Genomic DNA, 21341 nt, shown 5'->3' with positions numbered 1-21341 from the left:
GGGTCCAATCTAGGCTCTGTGCTGTACATATGAAAACCAGTAAATATACCTGTGTTCAATTAGACAAGCTTCTGGTCATTTCACATGCCTACTGTCTCATCTGTGATAGCTAGGACATAGCCTGAATTTTATGCTAGTCTTCATTCAATCACATGGACATGGATAGAGGAGTACCCTGTATCAGTTGGTTTGACATATTCACCCCCCATCTTATCATTAACATGTATTTGCTCACACAATAGGAAGAAAGAACATAAAGAGTACTAAGACAGCTAACCTGGCAGGCTGACCGAAGAAAATTGGTGAAGTTTTAAATGAGACCAACCCACCCACAACCTTCAAGCTCATTATTCTTACATTAAAGTATACCAATAGAGACAAGAAACAGCTTTTCAGATAGCAATCACTAATTACTACCAAGATTGATGTGAATAGAGGAGTAAGTAGTTCAGGCTCAAGTAAACAGTGAAACAGCAGCAACAACAGAAGCTTAGAAATGGAGCAACACTAAGTAGCTAAACAGTATATTATTTTAATCTTTTAACTAAGCTCATAGTAGGGAAAGATACTTGCTTCTTAACTTAAAATGTTGATCAGCCATATGATTAAATATTTCCAAACAGTCTGCTTAGGTACCCTCAACAGAAAGAACACTAGCAGTACAAACATGACAGAAGAACTGGCAAGCACTGCTGACTAGCATATACATGTCGTTCACATACCAGTTTGAACATCTGGCTTTGAACATTAAGTCATTAATTTAGACCAATCACCGGAAAAAATGTAAAGCTGTGTTTAGCTTGGCATTAATTAAAACATTTCATAAATTAATTCCTCAATTCCACCATTCACAGGAATGATTTGACAGAGTTTGCACAGAGCGAAGAGAAGTTAGTCTACAATCGTGAAGCGAGAACAAGTGTAAGAGCCAGTGTAAGATATGCCTGGAAGCACAGCCACGAGGAAAAGCATAAAAGAATTTGGAAACCCATGTCTGAGTTTTGCTACCTGAAACCAGCTGACCGCATGTATTCAGTTTGAGCAAGGATAAAGCTAGTTTTCTTTTTTTTTTTGAGATTTTACTTTTCAGTTAAGTCCCTTCTAAGTAGCTGCAGTTGCTGAAATCAAGAGCATGTTTTCCCGTCAGTGTCTGCCTCTAGGGCTGATAACATTTTATGTTTATAGTTATGAAGAGAGAATGATATGCAGAACTTAGGCCACTTGTTGCTTCTAAAGAAAATATCTTAAGCTCCAGAACCAGAAGGAAGTAAAGGGTCACACCTGAGACCCTCCTTTGGGGAGAAGTAGACCAGACAGGTGACCTAATTTAGCCAAATTATGTATCTCATCCCATACACATCATACTGAATATAAATTCGAAGGATCACAAGGGGCTGACTCTTTGTCCATGGTCAGCATCCTGGAAGGATTCCATCTGCTCATCTGCCTTTGATCCTGATCCCTGTGTTCCTGCACCCCAGTGTTCCTATATCCCAGCTGCCACTGACTCCAGGACTTTTCCCAGGCTTGCCCTGCAGCCTTTGTGGTAACGTGGGCATTATTGGGGGGTGCAGGGAGAGCACAATAGTGCTTTTGTGTATATTTATGTATATTTCTACACATTCGTCACTTCCTCTTTTCAGCACTAGTCTCATTAAAGCTGTTAAGTTTATTTTCCAACCCATAAGAGTCTCTCTCTTCTATTCCCTCTCTTTTCCCTGTGGGGTGAGGGAGCGGGGTTAACAGAGAGCAATCTCTCATCTGTTTAATTGCTGGCCCAACATTAAAACATACGCTATTCAGAAGGCTCCGACAGCATAAGCACAATGCCAGCTCAAAATATCCAGGTCATCTGAATGTGCCACTGTGCAAGTACTTTCTAAACAGGCCATATCCTTCCACTGCATGACTTTCATTCCTTTTCACTCCACTGCCATAAATTCAACTGCCTTTTAGGTGTACACTGCAACTCAATTTCTTTAAATACAGGTCCCTTCTACATAGTTCTGAATTAACCTGAGGAGAAAGCTCTCTACTGAAGGAGGTGCAAAGCCAAATAACTCCCACTAAAAAAAAGCCATCAAAAGGCACATCCAGTGTATGACTCAGAATATCTAGTAAACTCAGAATGTGCTCAATCCTCAACTGCATAACTTCCAAACCCTCATGGATCACATACGCTTACAAGGTTCATATCTCAAATCCTTTGTTATCAACAGCCAGAAATACTAGAGCATCAGCACACTGTTTAGTACTAGAGTATGTGTTCTTCAGTGAAGTCAGCATCCAGCTTTTCCTTACCTGCTTTGCCACTTCCCGTAAGCAGGCCACTCCTCGCTCAAAGTTGGGGAAGACGACAGAGCCATACTTTTGGTATTCAGGGACTGGGCGAATCTTTATCGTCACTTCAGTAACCACTCCAAGAGTTCCTTCAGGAAAAAAAGAAAAGCTTAGTCAAGTGTTGCAAGACTGTTGTAACATTCTGTGATTCTGAGATGTGCTTTTCTTACCATTTATCCAATATAATAACTGTTTATCAGGATGCTGTATGTTAACAACAAATTAGAAATTCCAAAAATTCAGCACTGCAGTAGTAGGTAATTTATTCCTGACTGTTTGTGGTGAATTCTTACAAGATATCCTCTAAATGATGATATTTGTTACTAGAATTGTAGGCTAACTCCACAGATCTGTTTTAAGCACTGTTCAGAACTGCTTAACTTCAGTCCTAATTAAGGTCCCCAAAGTATTACACTAATACAAGAAATTCATGCCTGCATAATGCCACCCACAGACACACTGAGAGTCACAGTACTAAAGATGCTGAAATCAAGCCATTACAGAAATTGAATTAAGATGCAGTTATGCAAAATTACTGTGTTTATACCTTCAGATCCCATAATGAAGTGATGGATGTCAGGTCCTGTGGACATGCGAGGTACTTGACAGTTTTTTTCTACTATTCCTCTAGGAGTTACCATTTTTATATGAATCACCTGTTTAAACAATATGCAATGACTATAAATACCAACATTAAGCACAAACATTTTAAATTATATTTACTTGTTACAAAATGCATATTAAGCATGACACAGTTTATCTTTGTAGACTTGGGACATTCCGTAGGCAGCACCAAGAACTTTTGGGGTAAACTGAGGACTGTTACCAACAAATAATTTCTAACTCAGCATGGTTGCCCACACAAGAGATTGTTTCCAGTTCTATGCTAAATGAAATCTGTTGGCTATACACAGACTACCACTTAAAACTGGTCTGTTTCTCAGTGTAAAGAGGACCTTGTGTACTAGGATTTCAATCCAAAATATACAAACTACTTCAGAGGAAATAAGTGACTGTTTAAATTTTGCTTCAGAACTGCTGTTTGACAAAGCTTATATAAGTCAATCAACAGCTGCTACAGAAACATTTCTATTAGGAAGAAAGAAAAGCTTTTGGAAAGATATTATCAATATTGAAGACTGATACATGTATACAGCTAGAAAGCTGTTTTTAAAAATCTTTCAGTGTTATTGCTTCTAGCTTTATTCATGAACATGCAATTCAGAACTCAAATATTTTAATATCTTATTAAAGTATTTTATACCAAGAAAGGGTGGGGTTTGTTTTGTTTTCTAGTGAAGTCTTTAAAGAAAGCAAAATTACTCAATTTCAAATGATGGCTTTAAAACTTCCAATCACAGGTAGTTGAGTAATTTTTATCCTGCTTTGAGTTGTTAAAGAATTTCATTATATGCATTTTATGAAGTGTTGATTCTGCACTAAGTAGTTTTTAGGCAGCTTATATAACATACCATTTCTAGATTAAAAGTTTCATCAGAATGTAAACACTCCCCTTAAACTCTCTCACTGTGACATTTTGAAACTCATGAACTGTTTTGGATCAATTTTCAATCTTATTTCCTCCTAATGAAAATTTCAGGAGCTGTTTTAGCCTCAAGTTATGCTTCCATGCTAGAAAAGCTTTCTGCTTCACATCTCCCAGTACAAGCTAAACTCTACTATTCAGTAACATTTCAAGTAGTAGGGGACAGATAACACTTAGTAAGTGCTAGTAGTCTCAGTTCAGCCAGGTCTACTGAATAAAACTGTGTAGTCCCTGTCAAACTCAGCTACTGATCACATAAAGCATTGTATTTGTGTGTGGAACAAACATGTCTGAACTATGAGCTCATAAAAAAGCCTAAGGTGATGGGGATACATTAGCTAGAGTGTGCTGCAGGAAGAAGGGAAAAGCCCACAGGTGGAAGGACTATTGTACAAACTATGAGAGAAAGCAGGAAATTTGAAGCATTGGCAGGCAAAGTCTGAAAAGTAGTGATTTAACTTCAGTATATCCAATGTATTTGATAGAAAAGGTAGATTTTTAAAATCAAAAAGTATGCTTAAAAAACCAAATTACCTGGGTTAATATTTTACAGCTTAAAATAGATTCAAGACTCTGTCACTCGAAGTCCATGGTTTCTTTTCTTAGGGCTCCCTACATACCACATGCTGGCATTAAATTTCAGAGTGCAGCCACACGGTCAATTAGACCAGCCTACTGATTTGAAAAAACTACTAGCCTAGAGGGAGGTTGGAAGGTTGAAAGACCTAGATTGCTGTCAGAGTTAGCTGATTCAACTAGACAACTCCAGAAATGTACATAAGGTAGGAGAGAACATGGGTCTTTTGGAATCACCCTGTAAGTTTGACAGGATTATTACACTGGGTTAACAGATAGCACAAAGCAGTGGAAGAAAGCACCAGAGTTGGGACAAGGTAACAACTCCTTTAGCTAGCCAGTGAGTACCAAAATGAATTTGACTTTTAGATCAGTGATAAGGATTTATTAGTACTAGTACAAAAAACAAGCAAAGTCAAGATCTGCTGCCAAAACTGTACAGCTTAGGAGAGCTGCAATTTACTATTCCTTTTTCCTCTCATTTGAGCCATTATAAGAAGTTAAGCCTACAAACAGAATAAGTAGAAAAAGTATTTAACATATTTACCAGATCTTCAATGTTTCCATAGATGTTTTTTTTCATGCCTGATGCTCGTGTTGCTACCCATCCTCCTAGTGAACTGAACTCCATGGAGTCTGGTTCATGGCCTGTACAGAAGCCACTTTCAGCAAGCTAAAGAAATGGAAAAAATATATTCTACAGAGCTTGCATTTGTTTAATAGTCAAAGATCTCAATATTCTAGGGTTTAAGTTTTTTGAACAAATAGGTATTCTGACAACATACTCATTTGTTCAGGCACAACTTTTGTCTTTGATACATAAATGAAACAACCTGATGCTGCTTCTACTGTGCTACATACCAACCTATAATACTCCCCCATATTTTAGAACTACGATCTCTATTGTTCATAAGAAGGTGCAAATTCAAATACCTATGGAAAAAATTATAACTAAGCAACTGCCAACTTTGCACAAATGCTGACAATAAATAAGGCATTTAATCTCTTGTTCTTTCTATCCTAATGTGATATGAAGCAGGTCTGCAGACAGAAAATGTGAGCAAATTGCCTGTACTTAATTCTCTCAAGGAGTGATGTGTTTTAATACACAGCCATCTGGTTGGGCTTCCTGCATATACATACTGTCAACTATTTGTGATGCAGATCATGCATTCCTGTACATTAAGTAGGCACTTGTTTCTCATTTTTCTGTATTAGCCTGGCTTTGCCATCTGCACAGCACCTGAGGTTGATTGGATGCCCTCAGAATCTCAACACCAAAGCTGTCAGACAAGAAGAATTAAAGACCCAGCAGATTCACATGCAGTGATAAATGCATTGGTGCATTTGAGATTAACAATTTCCACTTGACCAACTGATAAAAATCCAGTCGGACAGAGGTATTTAAGTATACTCAAGTATACCACATAATGTGGATCATTAACTATGTTCTGTTCTGGACCACACTGTTGAGAACTTTTAACTGTGCATGTACAAAGCACTTGGTCTACACTCCTTGAATCCTGTTTTATGAACAGGATGTGCTAAAGGCACTTATAGGACAGGGGAGAAATTGTGCTATTTATTTTGCAGATACAATAGACAGCCTCATCCAAAAAATGTGTGTACTAGCTTTTCTGATAGAATCACAACCTGATTATTGCAAAAAAAAAAAAAAAAAAAAAAAGAATTGATCCATCTTCATTAGTCTTTTACCACCTTTAGTCCTCACCTACCACCTATTATTACATATTCTTTTCTGACAAAAGTGGCTAGAGGATTCTCTATAGAACCTGTTAGTATCTGGATTTCTGATCCCACAGAAAATAATACCTTAACCACATTAGAGTTACTAGCCAAGATAAACAAGTGTGCAAAAAAAGTTGATTTTGAATGCCACAATGTAACACTTAATCTGACCTTGTCAAACACCATGTTTTCCAAATCTGCTATTTGTTTTGAACTCTGCTCTTTATTTTAGTTACTGTTACAATGTATATTATCTTTGTAAATGACATGGTCTACTAAGTAACTTCAGCACTCAAAAAATCGTCACTGCAAGGTAATTCCTAAATAATGCTGGTGAAGTCTCTTGGGGCAAAAGAAGTTGGATTAGCCTCCAATCCAAGCAAACTCCAAACCAAGCAACTTTTCAAATAGTTTCCTCTTTGCTCAGTCCAAAACATATCCCTGCTTTCTACCTGTATTTCAGTGGAAGCTTGCATTGACATTAGCTATAATGTTAAATCAGTTATGCTTAGATTGTACTAGACAAAACAAGCACAGCTTGGAGTCCTAGCTTAAATCACATCCCATTTGCTAGCAATACTGGATTTCAGTATACGCAATCATAGTTTCTAAAATACATACGCTTAAAGTAGATGACCTGATTTTGTAATCTTTGCACACTGCACAGAACTCGTGTACTCAGAGTCACTCCATATCTTAAAACCTTTGTACAAATACTAGTTTGCATTCAATACTGAACAAATAGACAGCCTGTACTCTCTTCATACTCAAAGATCTGACAGAAATAGTTGTTTGATGAAAAACTAAAAATACTAACTGTGACAGTAGTATTTCAGCTCACAAGAGCTATAAGCAGCAAGGGAATATTGTTCCTTACTCTATGTGAAAGAAAAAGCAGTGGCTTATAAAGGCTAAAATAGTAGTGAAATACCAAACTACCACTCTAGAAAATATGTCATTTAAATGCAAATAATTTTCTCTTTGCATTTGAATTCCAAGCTTGAGAGAAACAAGCAGATCTCCCATGAGAGAAACAGATCTGGAAAGGTTAAAATAATATAACAAATTACAAAAGGGACAATTAGAGGGATGGGAAAGGCTATTTTTCTCATCATAAACAACTCTGTTAGCCAAGTATGGTGAGTTTTCTTCTAAAAAGTGGTTTGGAATAAAATATTTTGAAAACCCTTCAAAGCTCTGCATATTTGCAAAGTGCTGTAGGCACCAAGGAAAGTTTAATCAATACTCAGCTATCAAACAAGTCCTAGAATATATATTTTTTTAAATAAGCAGAGCTACGCAGCCTGAAGAATAGTAACATCCACTACTTGCTTGATTATAGAGGAGCACCAAGAAAGACCCTGAGAAGGCTGCTGCAGCTCAGCTGAAACTACATTTAAAATCCACTAGAGGTCACTTAGAAATGAAGGTGATCTAATTTTCCACTGAACTCTTTCTTTTGGGCAACTCTCCATCTTTTCTGTTACTTTCCTGTAGCTGGACTTAAGAAGCAACAACAGCACATCTTTTTTTATATGCTCTAACTTTTGAGGAAACTACCCCAGGCCAAAGTGACTAAAACATGCCTCACAGACAACTTGAACTTTTCCTGGTAACTGGTACCATCTACGGTCTGAAACAGAAAGCATTGCATCACATCCTATGAATCATCAATTTGTTACTGTAAAGGCATTTTGTAGCTAGAGCTTAACAGAACAAAAATTGATAATGTTCATTCAATACAGCATTCAAAGGGACATGGTTCACAGCCATGCATATATATGCTTACCACACCACTCTGCATCAAAACACACAAGAATTAAGCTAGAACTCTATGACTTAGCCAAGATGTTTAAGAACAACATGGAGAAATACCAGATGCTTGACAAGTTAAAAATACCTGTTTTTCCAGATCTTGCCCAACAATGCCAGCTTCCACACAAGCTGTTAAGTTTTTCTCATCTATCCAGAGAATCCGATTCTGTTGAAAAGCCAATCAAAACTAAGAATCAGTGTTAAAGACTGTTGGTTCCCTCCCTAATGCTATAGGATCAACATGCCTTGTCATACAGTTTATTAATACAACTTCAGTTGTTACCACCATGGAAGCAGAGACACCCCCCACCGAGTCTCTGAAACTGCTATATAGCAGGTTACAATTTATGAAGTCACCACTGCAAGAGTAACATACTTAGTTAATTAATGCTAGGAATTTTTTCAGAAATACGCAAAAGAGCCAGAAAGAATTAAGTTAAATCTCTTACAGATGTAGCACATTGATTTTCACAATTAACATGATTTAAGTTGCCTGCATTTGACTATCTGGACAATAAGTATCCACTAGGAAAAGTATTCTTAAACATACTCCATGGGTTAAATAGATTGCAGTGAGTTATTCCAGTTCAGGTCCCAGATTTTGACACAGTAAGCTAAAAGCAAGATATAGTACAGGATGTCAGAATATGTAAGTACTTCAGGAATTAAAATTATATAATCCTTCCAAATATTTTAATCCGATGAGACACCGGTTGCCCCATTTTAATAAACAGGAAAAGTAGTAAACACTATGAGTTACATGGTGCACTAAGCACAATTGCCAACGAGAACAATCCATGTGAAGGAGAAACTCAACAAATGTGTTTAGCTTTGCTTATAGTAAAAGATGACAGAGAAGCTTCAGCTTCCATTCTTAATTCTTAAGTACACTTCTGGTGTACTTATATAATTGTGTATTAATATTGTATAGAGGAACAGCTCTAACTTCCCCCTGCCTTGATTTTTCAAGTGACAGAAATGTGGATTCCCTGTAGTCCAACAAACTATGGTTTAGAGCAATTGTTTCCTCACAACATCTGGGCTAATTATTCAAAGTCAGGTATTTCAGCTCCATTGAGACACCTTCAGTTTCAACCACTTAACTGATGTAAGATGCTTATACAATTCAGCTTTTGGGCAATACTGACCATACATATAAGAGGATATTCCTCAAGTGTCTATTAAAATAACAGAACTTAGCCAACATACCATTTGTGATGTATCCAGTGAGATAATTGTTCTTTTTTCTTCTTCAGGACATTCGAGAGCACTAGAGACACTCGTCCCTCCTGCAAATATGGGAAGGACATTGTGATCATAAATTCTCAGGTAGCTTTTATTCACATACCATCTCTCTCCCCCTCCTTTCTTATACTGAACTGAGTTAAGTAAGATTACAAATTCACTGCTAGAGGTTAGTGATTAGCTTTTTAAGGCTGTCCCTTCCCCCAAACTAGGATCTGCAAAATCAAGGCAATTCTAACAAAAGGAGCTGACAATGCTTTAACAGTACTTAATAACAAGCCATGAAATTCTGTGACCATCTCAGCTGCTTCTGTTAAGTTCAGAATAGAGTTTTAAAACAAACATCCCATGTTCCCTGAAGTCAAAACAAGATAGCTCACCACTACTTCAGTAAGCTTAGAGGAAAAAGCATCCATGATTGAAAAACCAAAGCCTTTAAAAGTTCTTTAGTCTGAGAAGGACAGTACTCTGTACCTGGCACACTTCCTGAAAAACCCTTGCTATTCTAACTTTTAAACTGAACAATACCTAAAAGGAAATGAGAATAAATGTTAATGATTTTTGCAGTATAGTATCAGACCACAGTCCTCCCTGGACCAATGACAATAATAAAAAACTAAATTAATTTACACATGTTTGTGGGAAACCAGCACAAATAACACATCCAAGACCACAAAATGGCCAAAAAAATATTTCAATCTCTTCTTTCCTAGAAGACTTCCAAGGCACAGAGATAGATCTCAGCTTCATACAATTACCCCTCTTACATAGCAATATTCAAGGATTTGACATACTTTGACATCCAGTAAATTGAATATAGTGGCTTTTAATACTGCAAGATCATAAAAAAAATTAAATTACACTTTAAACACTTAAAAATTCTAACTATTGAATTACTGGTACAATATATCACTAAAATCATATTTTTAAACTGAATTCAAGTAAAATACATTTTAACTAGTAATGTCAAACGGAGTTCAGATTTCGTAACACTTACCACCAAATGGTATTATGCAGAGATTATGTTTGCAGGCTAACTCCACAATTTTAACTACATCTTCATGGCAAACTAAGAAAATAAACAGTTAAAAACAAGATTTGTGCTTAGTACTAAATACTACAGTCTGAATAAGCAGCAGCTCCTTTTCTGACACCAGCAAGGAAGACATTTCAAAGAGTTAGGCACTAAATAAGGGCTCAGAAGCATTAGAGTTTCAGAGTAAAGATTAGACCTGAACAAGTTCTACATTTGAAGAACTGCTCCTGTTCTATTCATGGATTGCAACCTCATGCAAATTCTCAGGTCAAGATGGGCTACCAAAAACTTAATCTAGCAATCTTGGAGAACAATAAAGTTTAAAGCTTTTACTGAAAATAGGCTTTCCAATTTATTTTATGGGAGAAATAAGTGTCTTCTGAGAGCTGAACACCTCTTCCTGGCTGACACTCAGTTTCAAAAGTAGAGTTGCTGTTAAAATTTTTCATAATGCATTCTGTATCTGGTCAAAGACAGAAGCAGAAATGCTTGTGCACAGGCAAGGAAAAGAGATCAAATAAAGTGCATACATGAGTTCGTGCAAACAGCAGAGAATGAGCAGGACTGAATAAACAGGCTTATGAACTCTGGTTACTTTGCTCTTGCCATACAGAGCAGCTTGAAACAAAGGTAGTCAATTTTATTTCACTCGCTTTTGGAGCCGCATAAAATAAAGCTGTGGCAAGTGCCATTCATAGTCACCAGTGATGTCATGTCAGTACCTGTCCTCAAGTAATGAGATGCATCTTAGAGTGCCTCTTATATGCTTCCCATGTATGATTTTTTTTCTCCTAAATAAAGGAAGCAAAACTGAGCTAGGACTAAGCTCTTTATCAGAAAATTTGGGGTTTCTAATGCAGTGCAGGTATGAAAGTATCAGAAAGTTATAAAAGGGAAGAGCTGGATTCTTACAGCTGAACAGAGACTGACAGGTACTTAAGATCAAATGACTTTTTGGTTAGCTACTGAAAAACGGCACATGAAAAGTAGTTCCTAGTGACCAGAGAAACATGACTCAAGTACAAAATTCACAAAAGTATACAAAAAGTTATATCAGGTAATTGTATCCTACTAGATTGCATGCATATTTTCTGCTACACATTATCTACAACAGTGTTAGCTGTTACTCTATTTAAAATGGGCCTAGCCTGTACTCAGATTGCACTGCTCTTTCTTCAATTCAGTGATCCTTTGTAAAGTGTTCTATAGGAGTTTACAGGTGTTATACTTTTTATTAAAAGTACAGCATGTCATAAACCAAAGTTCTTTAGTACAAATATTTCACTACCCTTCTACCACCATCTACTCCTTTAAAAAACAAGATTTAGACAGCCATTTAGACAACTGGTTTTGGTGAATATACAAGTTCAAACTAAACTGTGGTTACTTAAGTCATGAATTCAGCTGTCAACAGAAACTTCAGCTATATTTAATAATAAATTTAACTTTCCCACAAAGTGATGGGATTTTATAGAAGCAACCTGCAATCCAGATGTTAAACATTCATGATTACCATTTATGAGAAAACTCCTTCAGTTTCTGCAAAGACAAGTGAAGTCAGTGAACCAAGAGACAGATTCCCCACAACAAGAAAGCACAGGAGTTCAGTAAACAACTGCCTCCAAGATCAGAAGGGAGAATAAGATGATTAAAGCTTACCAGGCCACACAACTATATCAGGAATTCGCTTAAACATTCCTTCCCTGAGTACAAATATCTCATGTAGGCAGTGACCTGAAACACAAATAATAAGTTCAAAAAGGGAAGCACTGAAAGCAGCACAGTTACACAAATGAAGTTCTCTTACCATGAGCTCTGAATACTCTATCTTCTGCATCCTGTGAATATGAGATTTTAGTGGCTATAAGATCCTGGAGAAATTCTTCATTTACAATGGGTAGAGGTACATCATTAATATTTAAAGATGCCTACAATACAAGAAAATAAGTCCAAAGATAGGTTCACTTTTACAGCATTTCTTTATAACAGAAATAATAAAAACAGAAAACAGATTAATACTAACTGACACCCAAACATAGCTATTTAAGTTCAGAAAAACAAAAGTTCTCTTCCTCATCTTCAGTCACTTATACCACCATCCTGCCTGGTACTCGGCTGACTAGATGCACACAGGAAGTATTCTTGCAGTAGCACATTCCTACCTTTCTTCCTCTTGATAAATTTGGAGAAATACACTAGCTTTTGAGTGCATACTGAACACAACACCTTTTAAGTCTTCAAGATTCAAAAAAGCCAGCTGCCTGAAGAAGAGACTCTCATATTGACAAAAGTGTAGAGATTGAAGGTCAGAATTCTTTTTTGAATATAAGCTCCTCTTCCAAAACAGACAAATACTAAAGCAACTACCCACTTTGCAAACTCCTTTACTTACAGTTGTTTCTACCAACTCATTTCCCCTTCTCCTATCAAGTACTGGAAGTTAAATCCATCTCAGCCCAAAGCTTAATCAGAAGTTCAAAGCAAGGCAAAACTAAGTTTAACCAATCTAACATAACCAGTACGCTTTAAGTAGACCTGATACAACAGGAAGACTTTATATAAAATCCACATTCATGCAGGTGTTTCCAGAAAGACTCTAGGAAGAAGTCCTGATCAATACTTTGAAGAAAAAAGTTTTTCTTTTGAAGAAGCTACACTGGACATTTTGGCTTACCAACAGGCCTTGAATCAAGGTTTTCTAAGTCCAGATGGAGAACCCTTGCCTAAGGTTGTCTACAACCCATTCTTCCAGGTCTTTACATCAGATGCATTGTATAATATTCTCATGGCTTCTCAAAGCACAGACCTAGCCACTTAATTCTTTTTTCTGAAGTCCACTTTAGATATATGTAACTCATGTGCTGACTTTTTAAACCCACTTAGATAATAAGGATTCTTTACAGCATCCAGTTCCAAAAAAAATTAATCTTTATAGGTATTAAGTGGAATGCTTCTAAGTGCTTAGAAGGTTCAAATATGCAACGAAAAAAGCCACCAACAAAGAAACAAATAAAACCCACTTTTTTCCCCCCCCTTCTTAAAAACAGAGCCAATAAATCTTATACTTATTCTCATGGCTTCTCAAAGCACAGACCTAGCCACTTAATTCTTTTTTCTGAAGTCCACTTTAGATATATGTAACTCATGTGCTGACTTTTTAAACCCACTTAGATAATAAGGATTCTTTACAGCATCCAGTTCCAAAAAAAATTAATCTTTATAGGTATTAAGTGGAATGCTTCTAAGTGCTTAGAAGGTTCAAATATGCAACGAAAAAAGCCACCAACAAAGAAACAAATAAAACCCACTTTTTTCCCCCCCCTTCTTAAAAACAGAGCCAATAAATTCACTTACACTTTTGTATGGGAAAACTCCCCAAAGGAATGTCTTCTATTACATATGGCCTCTAATTAAGGAGTTCTTTAATTAGATATAATGCTTATCTTATGACTAAGAACTTAATTTCTGGACTTCAACTCCTATTTTGAAAGAAAATGCTGGTCAAGAATCTTACTTCTAGTTAAAGTCCCTCAAGTTAAGGATCAGGAGACCTGAATGTTTTTCACTACCACATCTTCCATTTGAAATACATTCTTAAATCAGTAGGAGTTGCAAAAAATAAGCTAAAATATAGTGCCGTGCTTTTAATCTTCACTCATTAAAACTTTGCTAGCAAATTAACCAGCATCACCTTCATCTCAAATAGAAGAAAATTTTTACACTTTTGTTAAAGCTACCAGGAACAACTATGGGCTATCCAGTGATGCCAGGAAGAGCTTGCTTGCAGCTCTTCTACCAATAAGTATTTTTTACAAAATGTTCCACTTATTCAAAGAAACTTAGACATTCTTTTGATGAGCCTAGCCTATGCTTCTTGACAAGTACCAAGAGAAAACAGCAAAACCAAGTGTATTTCTCTTTCACCTTCTGAAGTTTCAGTCTTCTACAAAAATGTAGAACCACCCATCCAAGTTTTCTTTCCTGGAATGCATTTTTGCCTATCTGTGCTTTCTACAAGCTCAAGCACAGCTGATACTTTTCACCTGTTACCAAACTAACAGAAAAAAAATATTATCTCCCGTTATCAGTATCTGTGTGAGATACATTCAGGACCAAGAACTATAATTTATAAGTTCAAAAGGATAGCCAAGTGTTTTCGAATTTTCATATGGGATATGACCTTATGAAAACAGTTTTTTAAAAAGATTTGACTTCTGGAAGAGGATATGTGCTGTTCTGACTTGCTTTAAGGTTAATATTTTACTTCTTGAAATAAGGTTTCAGACGTGAGAAAAAGGCTTTACCCTCCAACATGCTCATTTTGTCACCCACAAACACAGAAGTTGAGATGAAGTGTTGTTCAGTGTTGCTCAGGTGAGAGGCACACTGCTACCAGGAGATGATGATTTTAGGGAGTCATAATAAGTAGAGAGGAAGTCAGGTCTTAGACTGCTGCTCTTAGCTCTTAATATTCTGCTGTAAATGCACATTCACACAGTGCTGTTTGCTAACTTGAATAGCAAATCTTTGAGAGAAACTTGGAAAACATGAGAAACAAGCAAGCAGATACCAAATAAAGATTTTTCTGCTATTTTTTTTTTTTTTTAAAGAAGTATCTCCTAGCTGTTCTTACATTTCCTATTCTAAACTTTGGTTCCTTCATGGATTTCCACAAACAGAACTATTTAGTATCATTTCAAGTTGAACACCAAGTGCTTGGAAGTCTTTCTTCTCCATAAGAGGGATGCAAACCAATAAGCCGTAACAATTCCTTGCAAGTGCTTTTAAGTTACTCTCACTTCCACAAAGGTATTTTAATCCTTCAGTTTTAATCTTCAAGACTGAAAAGTTAATATTAATCCATGTAAACCTTACACATAATACCAAACAAAAACATACCTTTATTTATCCTTATGGGACTGAAATATTTTAATATTTGTGCACTGAAAAGCTAGACAGGAAGCCTATGGGAACTATGTCTGAACTGCTGTCTATGGTAAGTTTAATTCAAGAAAAAGAAAAGACCTCATCAGGCCTTGAGCAACACAGAAGTGGGCACATTTATTGTCGTTAATTATAACAAAAATTGCACACAACAGGGAACCCTTCACTCTTAGAAAACAGAGGCAGAAAGAGATGAAAGACAAATGGGCCAAGAGATCCCTCTACTACTGTCGTTGTATTAGAGCTCCTTCATGCTCTGATGATAGAAGGTGAAAAACCAATGTGGCATAACAACCTGAAATATAAACAAGGAACTATGACAGAAGCATGAAAACAGGGGACCTGCAATAGTAGTTGATAACAGCTATTAGAAGTCCAGGTACATACTGGAGACTCAAAAGTGTCAAGGCAGTTAGCCTGTTTCAGATTGCAACAAGAACATCAGAACCAGAGAAGCAGAACATAACAGGAAAGTGTTTAACATCAATGGCAGGTATCCTGAAGAGCTGTTTTGCAAGATACGCTGTGGAATAAAAGACACTACTCAAGAATCTGCCTTTGTCCTCCAACTCTATTTTTCTCTGTATTTCCTCTACATGTAGAAAGGGAACATCTCTTAGGACCTCTGGTCACAGCAAATTCAAGCAGCTGCCAGTTAAGACCAATCTCGGTCAAGGAAAACACATCAATATTACTTTTCATAAGACACTGGCAGATGGAGATCTTGCAAGTGATAGCAGATCAAATAATGTCTTGATTAACAGAGGAATAAATAGTTGACTTTTCAGGCTCTATGAGATTACCTACTTCAGAGAAAATGCAGTCTTGAAACCACTCAAGAAACAAGTAAAACTTTTAATCAAAGCAGGCTGACTATAGCCACTGAACAAGTACAGCCTGCTTCCAACACTGCTTAAGCAGCCATCTAGTCAGGAACCCACAGTCTCAAAGGAATTCTCAAAAGGGAGTAAAGTCTCATGACTCAATTATGTTACTCTTCTTGAAAAGCAAAATATGGACGTTTCACAAAACCGTGAACACTCCAAATGTGTGGATTTCTGGAAACATTCAGTTCAATCTTGAGTATTCTGATAGACAGTTTTCAGCACCCAGACATGAAAAAACTTCTCAATTAAGTTGGATATCATTAAATATATTGGAAATAGAACAATTTTACTTCACTGTCTCTTTTTCTGTTGCTAATATGAAAAACATCAAAGTTGCATAAAAAAACTCTCTCTAGGCTGAGAGCTTCTACAATCTTGAAAAAGCAACCTAAGAAGACAACACACTGTGTTGAAGACTTCTGTTCCAACAAAAGTACCACCAGTTAACCTGGAACCACAAGTCACAAAGTCATTGAAGGTTTCATGTAGAATAATTTCCAAAAACATTGATGTATTAATACACTATATTTATATTAATTATGTGCAAGGTGACCTTCAGGACAACAGCTGAATCATTTTTAACAACATGGTCTTGATTATCACCAAGACTAATGTTCAAAGGAACTGGTTCAGCTATTTACTTACTCTAGAGGTAGTTTTGTGCTCCAGACTTGCTCCAAAGGTTTTTTCTATCCATTCCTTAAAAGTTGGTAATACCATACCACCTAATCTGTACCTGAAAAGTCAATATTACATAGGGTCATTTAAAAATTAAACGACTGCATGTCAGATACACTTCTTTCGATTCTATGTATGCACAAATAGTTAAGTTTTAAATAAAATTCTTTACCTACAAGCCTGCAAAGCTTCTGCACATTTAGTTTTCATGCAACTGCACATTTCATTGTATTTAACTGTTTTGTACTTCACACAAAACCAAGTAAGTTGTCAACATCTTGGGTATTACTTTCTTTCATGATCTTTGGGAATTGTGGCAAAAGGCTTTTGAGATATCCACCCTTCCATCTTTACTTTTATGAAAGATACCTCATTTTCAGTACTGTAGAAAGCAGTATTACAGTTCACATGCCTGTTACAGGTAGTGGCCATGTGTCTATGGCCACACTGCAATGAAAACAACAGCAGTCTCAGACACACTAACACCTTACATGATTTGAAGAAAAAGTGTGTTAAAGTATATTCCCTCATTACCTGAATGCATCAGAAGCCATCAAGCAATTTATTTCTATTGCAAACTCTTTGGCAAAAGCTTAGCCATGTGACAGATGAAAACTTAAAAGACAAGGGACAGAGGAGCTGTTCGTGAACGTGTGTGTACCGTGTGAGAACAAATAAGGCTGGGAACACACCTGAACGGGTAGAAACTATTGCTATTTATTGTATCCATATGCATACCTTGTGCATGTTTATGTATGCACAAGCATTCTCCAAGGACAAGAGAAAAAGGACCATTCTTCAGTATTAAAAGCTTTAAGCAGCTGAGAAACCTTACTCTACTTTGCACCTGAGTCACTGCATTATACCTCATTGGTCTTACTTTTAAGATCACTCAATCACTATTCATTTAATTATGACACTGTCCTTCAGAGCTGTTGCAACCAGCTCTACAACTGTCACCTATTACACATACAGATCAATTATTTCATTTCCTCATCTCAGCTACCTCTCAGTTCTCCTACTGACAAAAAAAACAAACAATCCTACCCTACTCTATTCCTAGAGACAAAATGCTACAACCATATCTAAACTCATGCTTGGAAGACAGCATTCAGACATTCTCCCCATGACAGATGTTATTGTATCATCATACCCATATTCATAGTTAAGTGAATTCTATTACAAAGAAAGTGCAACAAGCAATGAAAGTTTAGCACATTTGCACCAGGAAGTAGCAACAAAGATACAGAGAAACTCAAACCAGCCTGGTGTGTTTTCTTCTCCAAATTTTTTGGTATTCCCAACCTATTACTATAGCTAGCTTGCAAGGGTAACCTTAATCGCTTATTCAAAGGAGAAACTAAAGCTATTAGAAAAACAACAACTTTTAAGTCAAGCCAGACAGAAGTCAAAGCATTCAGGGAGTTAGTGAGTTTACTGCACAGAATGCAACACATGATTGCTCAGGAAGGAATCTTTGTATGTATGCTGATAGTGCAAGAAGCCCCTCAGAAGACATTCCCATATGCACTTTCTGTTCGGAAAGTCAACATGGCTTTCAAAGAGAAATACTGCTTCATTAACCCTTGGAGTTCCTTCAGGGTGTAAAAACAAAGTGAATAAAGGGGATACAATGAACATGAAATTCCACACTCTTTTATACTTCACCCCAAAAGCTATTTAAAAAAATATACTGCTACAGTACTGAAGGAAATACTCTTCTATAGGCTGTAGGATAAGACAAGGTTAAGATAAGAAGGAACAGGCAGGCTTTATTGATCACTACTGAAGGCAGACTGAGGAGTGCAGCTTGCCACATACTGGGACTGGAACCAGTTTTATGTAATGTCTTCAGTGATCTGTGACCTCTCCAACCAGGTGAATAATATTAAGCTCTTTGGAGTATACAGACACTAAACTGACAGGAAGGCACTCAGAACCTTTAAAAACCTGGCAGACTAATGAAGATGGAAGTAGATAATTGCAAGAGAAAAAAAGCATTACTTGCATATTTTGCAGAAGTAAGTCAGTATAGGGAAAATCATAGCATCTTCACTGACAACATACAACATCAGCCAGTAGTGTTATGCATGAGTCAGGCAAGTACAAGAAAGACTACAGTTCATCTTCTTTTGCTGCTCTGTAGACCCTGGTGTATCCACACCTTAAGTGCTGCATACAGTTTTTGTCACTGTACCTCCAAATGAATGCAGTGGAGCCAGAGAAGCTTCAGAGGACAGTAACTGTAAAGACAACAGGGTCTCACAAGCAGAGACTAAAGGGCCAAAGACTCCTTGGCACAGAGAGAAACTGGGAGAGAGGATACAATTGAGTCTTATACAACCAACAAAGCAGTAGATAGGCTGAAGAACTACCATTCACCTAATCCTGCAACACAGTAAGTACTTTACAGAACAGCAACCTGGAACCTGCTGCCATGGGATGCTGTAGAGGCAGACAGTATCAGCAGACTCAAAAGGTATTAGACAAATTTATGGACAACAGATTTGTAAGTGGATAAAATGACAAGGTATCTATGATATTTTTGCAAATGCCTATTTCCTACTTTCACTTTAAACATCCTTTTTGCCACTGTGACAAACAATTCCATAGCACTTACACACTGCTGTGGCCCAACAAGACATTTCTCATAATATTTATCAGTTAAGAGAGAATGCAGAGGGGGGAGAAAGCCACCATTCTCCCCCCATTCTAGAACACTGACTGGCACTCAAACAACAGCCTCAATGCTTTCTCCTGAAAAAAATATCAAAGTCCAGCTCTTTATCTTTTTTTCTTCAAAGCACACTGCATAAATTTACTGTGCAGCATAATGCACCCCAGATAAACCTAACATATCAGATGAAAGAATGAGTGACAAAATTACAAGAGTCAGAATCCTGACAAGATGAGAGAAACCACCAAGATATGCCTAAATAATATATATTGAACTCAAGTGCCTAAGACAAGGCTTTGCATTTTCATCTGGGCTTGAAAAGAAATAAATTGATCTTTGACATGCTCAAAGTCCCAGTTATATTTTTGCTGCTTTGACTCCAACTACCTCATGCTATTTTACACAAACTCAAAAACCACGAAGGAATATTTCTGAAGGACAGTACTTATTTCAGTATTATTTCTATTTCCCATTCTTTTTGTTTACACTCTTACAAAAAGGTATCTTTTTTTTAAACCAGGGAAGAGACTGCACGACAACTTTCCACTGAGGCAGAAAAAACCCAGTAAATTATCAAGTGAAAGGCTTAAATTCCACCTGAAGAGATCCCCAAATAGAATTTTAATGTAATTTCCTCAAAAACAAAAATTCTCAGAAAAACAAGTTTGTTGTACAAAGGCCTAATAGATAATACATCAGAAATGTTACCACTACAAAACATACAACAGAGCCATTGTTACATAAGCTCAGAAAATAAAGCAGCTCCATGCACAATGGTTCAGAAACCTAAAGCACAAACTGGAAGCTTAATAAAGCAAACGGTTGATGCTCCAGAGATTTTCTAAACTGACAAAACTGCACTAACCTGCTGCTGTTACCTAAAGGTTTAGAATATGGTGCAGATTCTCAGTCCGATTCCATTCCCCAAGAGAAGTTTAATGCACGGAGTATACCAAGTTACAGAAAAGACTATCATTATTTGTTTTTATAATACCAAACCGTGACATACTTTTAATAAACCTTCCAATAAAACACAGTCTATTACTATACATTAAACTACTGTATATAGAATTCAGTAAATCTGTTAAATGCAAAACAACTAACAACCTATTATACGAGTAAGTTTTTTGCTTTAGCTGGATTAACTGAGCCATACAATTTTAAAAGTCTTTAAAGAAACAAAACACTAAAGAAGATAATTAGTATCTTTATACAAATTCTCAACTTACCTTTTTCCTGTGAATTCTGCTTGACCCTTCTTATTGAAGATGAATTTGGAGTCATTATATCCCCATCCATTCCATTTCAGAAGTTCTTGCCTTTAAGGGAGAGAAACATAAGTGAGAATGTTAGCATATCGTAAGCCCAAAATAATTTGCAGTTATTGGCTTTGGAAAAAAAGTTTTATCAGATAACTCAAGAAATCAAGTACATATTGAAAGTGTATAGTTTAATAGAGCAAAAAGTAATTCTGCAACCACAACCAATACTCCTTCAGATTGCATCCTAAGACTTGGAAGACAAGATGTTTTATAAAGACAACCAGCTTTAGTCAACACACACCATATGTTGCTATTCTTAAATTGACAAGAGCAATGTTTGAAAGATGCTTGGGTTTAAATCTATACATAAATATTAACAGACAAGTAATATCTAAATATTTTCAGAATTAAAATATTCAGCATTACTGTTCTCTGTCAACAGAATTATTTTACATTTTACTTGTTTGACATAACTAATGTAATCCCACTGCATTCTTAATAACATTCACTTATCAGACACTCAGACACATTTGGATTGAAAATATATTTTGGAAAGTCAATAAAAATAATCCAAGAACAGCAGGAA

General features: G+C 36.5%; 1 protein-coding gene across 1 annotated transcript in view; it reads right to left on the bottom strand.

The window, feature by feature from the left end:
• AGPS (alkylglycerone phosphate synthase) overlaps positions 1–20808 on the bottom strand; it is a 40128-nt gene extending 19320 nt beyond the window's left edge. Inside the window, exons 1-10 of the mRNA XM_009996180.1 lie at positions 20723–20808; positions 16784–16874; positions 12115–12235; positions 11967–12041; positions 10269–10340; positions 9236–9315; positions 8112–8192; positions 5010–5135; positions 2888–2996; positions 2302–2429 (exon numbers count right to left, since the gene is read on the bottom strand). Coding sequence (XP_009994482.1) covers positions 2302–2429; positions 2888–2996; positions 5010–5135; positions 8112–8192; positions 9236–9315; positions 10269–10340; positions 11967–12041; positions 12115–12235; positions 16784–16858 — 867 coding nt within the window. The 5' untranslated portion in view covers positions 16859–16874; positions 20723–20808. The remainder of the gene's footprint in view (positions 1–2301; positions 2430–2887; positions 2997–5009; positions 5136–8111; positions 8193–9235; positions 9316–10268; positions 10341–11966; positions 12042–12114; positions 12236–16783; positions 16875–20722) is intronic.
• Positions 20809–21341: the final 533 nt, after the last annotated feature.

This window comes from Chaetura pelagica, unplaced genomic scaffold (genome assembly GCF_000747805.2).
Source record: "Chaetura pelagica isolate M959 unplaced genomic scaffold, ChaPel_1.0 scaffold3, whole genome shotgun sequence".
NCBI classification, from domain to species: Eukaryota; Metazoa; Chordata; class Aves; order Apodiformes; family Apodidae; genus Chaetura; species Chaetura pelagica.
Note: the sequence above shows the minus strand (reverse complement) of the source record. Positions and strands in the feature narration are given on the sequence as shown.